Source organism: Dipodomys merriami, unplaced genomic scaffold (genome assembly GCF_024711535.1).
Source record: "Dipodomys merriami isolate MVZ:Mamm:240054 unplaced genomic scaffold, mDipMer1.0.p SCAF_476, whole genome shotgun sequence".
In the NCBI taxonomy this organism is placed as follows: Eukaryota; Metazoa; Chordata; class Mammalia; order Rodentia; family Heteromyidae; genus Dipodomys; species Dipodomys merriami.
Genome location: NW_027206042.1, coordinates 748,803 through 754,802, shown reverse-complemented (window position 1 = coordinate 754,802; position 6,000 = coordinate 748,803). Strand labels below are relative to the sequence as shown.

At 38.8% G+C, this 6,000-nt stretch overlaps 1 protein-coding gene across 3 annotated transcripts in view; it reads right to left on the bottom strand.

The window, feature by feature from the left end:
* Nucleotides 1-2,525: 2,525 nt before the first annotated feature.
* Nucleotides 2,526-6,000, bottom strand: part of LOC138808758 (dermatan-sulfate epimerase-like) — a 45,651-nt gene continuing 42,176 nt past the window's right edge. For all 3 annotated transcript variants that reach the window (XM_069994942.1, XM_069994943.1, XM_069994944.1), the window contains one exon: nt 2,526-5,036. In XM_069994942.1, coding sequence (XP_069851043.1) covers nt 3,272-5,036 — 1,765 coding nt within the window. In that variant the 3' untranslated portion in view covers nt 2,526-3,271. The remainder of the gene's footprint in view (nt 5,037-6,000) is intronic.

Below are 6,000 nucleotides of genomic sequence, written 5' to 3'. Positions count from 1 at the left end.
TGTCTAAAGAAATTCTACCTTAAACCTAAGCCTCAGGAGCCCATTCCAAATGACTACTGTTTCCATGGGGACTCTGCACTGACACCACAAGTGTCCCATAACAAAAGTCCTTAGTAACTAGTTCCTCCAGACACATAAAAGGGAAAGCATCTTTACTTTTCTGGTCTAGAAGATAGTCCATCTGACTGCATTAATCAAAATGCTTATAGACTTAAAATTAAATGAAGGCAGGGGGAAAAACTACTCCCCTACCACACAAACCTACTCTATCACCCACCACTACACTCCAGTCAAACCAGACTCAATTTTCTGGAATCATGCAATCTAGAAGTAAAAGTGACTAGATTTGGATATTTGCCAGGGTTTAGTAATGGATAGCTGAGGTGACTGGGCCAGAGCTGTGGCTCTGAGCACTCAGAGACATGCACACAGTTAGCAATCCTTGATTTATCCTGTCTGGTCAACACTTCCACAAAATATACATTGCTTGGCCTGTGACTTGTGCTTGAAGTAATCCCTCTCCATACTTCACTCCATTGCAGGCCCCTTGGACCAACAGTGCCAATCGGAATGAATTCCTGATTGGAAACTTGCATTTTCCTACTTCTATTTCTTTATGATGCCTCATCCATCATTATAGCTGATTATATGCTCACCAGTTACCAAGAGGGGAATACACAATTTCTACTTCATAAACAAGCTCTCTCTGTTAGTAATGCTCATTTTTTCTTTAAGGCTAGGACCCAAAGTCTTGTTGATCCCTTATACAAAAGGCTATATATTAGCCAAAGGACTGCAACACTTCAAGTGAGCAACATTGAAATAGATCCCATAACCTATCAGTTTCAAGGAAGATTTAAGATTGCTTGCCTGCCTGCCTAACTTCCTTTTTTTTGCCGATCTTGGGGCTTGAACCCGAGGCCTGGATGCTGTCCTTGAGCTTCTTTTGCTCCACTACCACTTGAGCCACAGCCCCACTTCTGGCTTTTTTTTTTTTAATTATTAGTTTATTGGACTTTCTCGCCTGTTTGTCTTTGAACCTTGATCCTCAGATCTCAACTTCTTGAGTAGCTAGGATTACAGGTGTGAGCCACCAGCACTTAGCTTTTGCTTGGCTTTCTTCAAGACAGAGTTCCTTAGTTTTACTCAAATGTTCAATATCCCCAATACCAAATGTCTTAATATGAAGAGCTGTGATTCGTTTCAGCATTATTTTTTTTTAAAGTTGACACTTTAAATTACTACCTGAAGAAGTATGCTGGTAAGAGAAGACAAAACACCACGTTCATTAGAAGGGGGAGGGGGAAAATTTTTAACTCATTGTGTTTTAAAGACACAAGGCTACCATATTTTCTTAAATGGCTACCAAAAAAATGAGATAGTTTTACCTAGGACCCTACTACTATGACAAACGTATTGTCTGGCCCCAATCTGATGCACTCAAAAGAAAATCAGGACTTGGCCCTCACTTGGACTTTTCATCAACTCAGGCATAGAAATTTTGCTTGCATTTTGGATTTGAGATCAAGTTTTCTTGGAAGCTTCAAAGAGTAATCCTCAACCCCCTTTTTTCCCAAAATTTTCTTTTGATCACTTCAGACAATTTGTCTCTTGGATAAGAACGAGAGAAATGTTGAATGAGGTTAAGTAAGCAGAGAATCTGTCCCAGAAAGCAAGTTTAAATCCCAGTAAGAGCATCCATGCAAAGCAAACGGAAGCATTATGCTTTTAAAAACATTATTCTTCTAAACAGTGTGTAATGACATCCTCCCTGGAGATTTTGCATGGGACAAAAAATACTTCCTCAGAAGTCAAGTATAATGAGTGAAGCACTATTAAAAGCCAACGTGTCTTTTATTTATGTAAAAAGATTCAAAATTAGAACTCAAAAGAGGCACTCAAAGGAGTTTCACAGAGTTCTTGTTTTTGTTGCCCCCTAGCATTTCCATGAACAAAAAGAACAAGTAAGAGGAAACATTATTACAATGACTAGTTTAGACCTATAACTCAGTGACACATTACCTATTTTCAAGGGAGGAATATGTTGAATGTAAGATCACTTTATTCCTTAAATTCTTTTTTTAAGTATCTTATTTTCTTATGTTCAGGTACAAACTATGGGAAAATTTCCAGTATTCTGTGCTGCTGTTATTCCTGATGACTCAGTTGCAAATAGCTATAGAAACTTTGTTCTTGAAAAACAAATGGATGTTACTTAAATATGAGAAGATGGGTTTTGCTTAAAATGTTTAAAATGTGTTTAAAAAACAAAAAAGGTGAACAAGTAATGAATAAAAATTAAAAAACCAAAAAGGTAAATAAATGGATTATTTTTTCTGAAGCAATATATTATAAGCTTACTAAGTCCATATTCAAATAAAGATCTATCTTCAAAGATTTTTGAATGTTAACTTGAGTAATTTTGAATGAATAGAACCAAGAACACAATAGAGAAAATCACAATTATGATGTTTATTTAGCAAAATAAACTTGAAAGATTTCTATTAAAAAATGTAAGAATCATATCCAAATTTTAGGCTCTCATATTCTTTGGTATTGAAGTTAGGATAGCAAATATTTTATTTTGAAACAGTCATTGGATCTATAAAGTTTCCCACAAAAGGAAAATATATTGAATTACCTGCATTTGTCTTATTTACTAAAATGCCACTGAATATATAAAATCAACCAATTACATGCTCTCAGAGATCAACTTCATCAAGAAAATACTCATTTTTTTAATGTTTCCTATTGGAAATATATTTTGAGTTTTAATGATCTATCATCATTTCTATTATGCTATCTGAATAGTCATCCAGTTCTTGTAAAAAAAAAATCTGATGTTTCTATGTTAAAAGCCTAGATATCTTGGAATTGTGTTTCATCCTTTTCCTCTATAAAAGTAAGAAGAAAAATACTAACAAGTTTAAATTAATAATAAGCCCAATTCTAATTTTTGTATCTTAAGAAAAAAAATACTTCAAACATAGATTTTTTTTTTCCTTTCTTCTACAAGTATATTATACTGACTAATAAATCAGCAAAGCCAAATAGTTCCAGAAATACTGGGGAACAACCAAGCTACCATTATACCTTTGGCAAGTTCTTCACTGCTCCAATTCTGATTTCTCCACATCCCTCCTTTCTTGAGAAATCATGCCTTCCCTTTGTTTCTTAAAGTCGGGGGCAGGGGCAGTAAGAAATTGAGGTGAATGAATGATACATTTTTGCAATATGGTCATAAATGATCAAACCATGGATAGCTTCAGTGCTAGCACTGTGACTGAGAACAGGAAGAGTATAACCACAATAAAATACAGCTGTCTATGAGAAGAACCGCATAGAGACATCGCTGGCCATGGAGGCTCTGGACCCTCTGGAAATAAGTCAGTTGCATTGCTAACATGACAAAGAAAATCGCAATGTTCAGAATCAAGAACAGTCTGGTATAGGATGCAGACAGGGATGGCACTCCGCCGTGAGTCGCTGTCACCACCCGTACCTGCCCCAAACGGCTGTTCATGGAGCCTCCACTTTTGTGCTTTTCATAGGTTACATCTGCAAAATCTAAAAGGTCTTTCATTTCTTCATCTTCATCTATGGGTACTTCTTTCTGTGCCAAAATCTGAGCTTTCTGACGGATTTTTTTTTCATTGACTTCAATTTGTGCAAAAATATCAGGGACAGCATCCACAAATTTATAGCGCTTGCCTGCCCTTCGGTTTTTCTTTAATCTGCTTTGTTGCTGCTGCTGCTGCTGCTGCGATATGGCAAAGATCCTGTCGATGGCCTCCTCCGTCTGTCTCTTATCCGAGAACCTCAGGAGGCGCTCAGCAGTCTTCCTAAAGCTAGCTGTGTTCCGGACTCGAGACAGGATCTGCTTCTCCAGTAGCTGGAACACTGGCTTAAAATGCTGCAAGTTCCGTTCCACGATAGCAGCGTAGTCCTTCACCTCGGGGACAGTGGTGCTCTTGATGGCTGAATTCTGGTCAAACAGAATTTTGTGATGATCTGCAATGACCTGGGCAAAGGCAGACTGTCCTGTGGTCTCCCCTGTCCACAGGTAAACCGCATAGGCATGTTCACTGGAGGTTATGAACACGTCCAGTCGCTGAGAGTCCCCGTGGATACTAAAGCTCTGAACATCCACAGATGGCCCTATGAAGAGGTAAGCCGCCCTGGTGATGGGACTTCGGAGGTGCATTGTGACATTCACATAGTTGGTCCCATTGTAGGGATAGCCCCGAGGGTATGTCACTGAGGCAAAGGTTGCTTTCTCACTGTAGCCAGTATCGTCCATCCAGTACATTTTATAGAGACCATCACGCTGTCTGATGAAAGCCCCGTGGACGCCATCCACGACTGTCTCCTCAAAAGGTACATCCACATTGTGGAAGAAACTTGCTGCTGTCTCCAGGGGACTCTCCTCTCCCAGGTGGATTTGGTCCACAAGGAGGAGAAGTTGTGGGTGCAGGAGGATCAGATTTCTCTGAATGTTCTTCAAGTGCAGCTGAGGGTTATAGGCTCCCACACCTTCTCCTCGGATAAAAACCACCCCATCTTTCTCCACGGCTGCCACCACTCTTCCCTGACAGCTAGCTGCCTGGTCATGCTTGTATTTTGACCATTTTGATGAACAGTCTTCTGTGACCTGACCTTCCCAGGGAGAAAAGCAGCTCTTGGACACAGCAGGGGAAAACATCAGAACATTGTTTAAGAAGGTGTACTTTGGCCCATAGAGGGCCTCAGTAATAAAAGGCACTCCATTGGGAGCAAAAGTGAATGAGTTTTGGTCTGGATGCTCATGCCCCGCATTAAAATTTCTCCATCCTTTGATCCAATCTTTATATTTGTTTCTGTGGACAATGTCGTATATTGCACGTCCCCCAAGTTTTCCCGACTTGAAGGAAAGGAAAGATCTATTGATTTCTGCAGGCAGTGAACTTCCATAAGTCACAACACCCCAGTCTTCAAAGTAATGCAACACAGGGGTGCCAAAATCTGGAGGAGGAACCGATTTCAAGTTGGCATCATACCTGAAGGGATTAATTGAAAAAAAAATTAATGGCTTTCAGGTGAAAGTAAAAAGAACTCACCAGAACTATGATGTCACATGATAGTGTGGCCAGAAGGAAGAACACACAAATGCTCCCAGAACATTGGCAGCTTTGACTGTATTGGGGAAGTTTCTGGAAACACTGATAATGAACACGTAGAAGGGAAAACTACTGGTAATCAGAAGAGGGTACATCTTTATAACTTCTGGTCCTTAGGTTTCAGACTGAGATGATTTCTGCTGTTACTCTCTCCATGGACCTTCTTTACTAGACAGTTTTGAGCTACCATGGAAATGACTGTGCTTAGTAGAATTTCAGCACTTTTAGGGAATCTTGGGTTAAGATCTGGGCTCTTAAAACTGGCTGGAAGTTATATTGAATTATTCTACAGAAACAAGTTATTCGATGTTCGGTTTGCAATCAGTTCCTCCTCCAAATACTTTCCCTCTAAAAAATATGAATTAGAATAGGGTAGCATTTGACATATTAAGTTTATTGCCCATCACCTATCTAAGACTATAAATAGATACAATTCCAGGAAACTAATCACGGATGGTGTAAAATTGTGGTTACCATGGCTGAGTCCACAGCCAAAGGTTTTGGTTTTAATTTGCAGATAATGCAAATTTAAAAAAAAACAACAAATGCTCCTTCCTTTATGATAAATGTTTATTATGAAGTAATATAATATTTAGCATTAAATGTTCACAAAAGGTCCAAAAATAATAATGAAGTGTTCATTATTTTTGATGATTTTGGAAAGCTGCCTAGTCGAGAGTCATGTGATTTTCTGGTCAGGGGAGGAGAAGGAGATTTATGTTGTTAACTCATATATACTTTTGCCTACTGAATCAATCTCCTATCATACAGTCAGTGTTTATTGGTATTTGATTTTTACCCTCAACTGTTGTTCAGAAATCATGTCTCTATTCAGGTGTAGAAT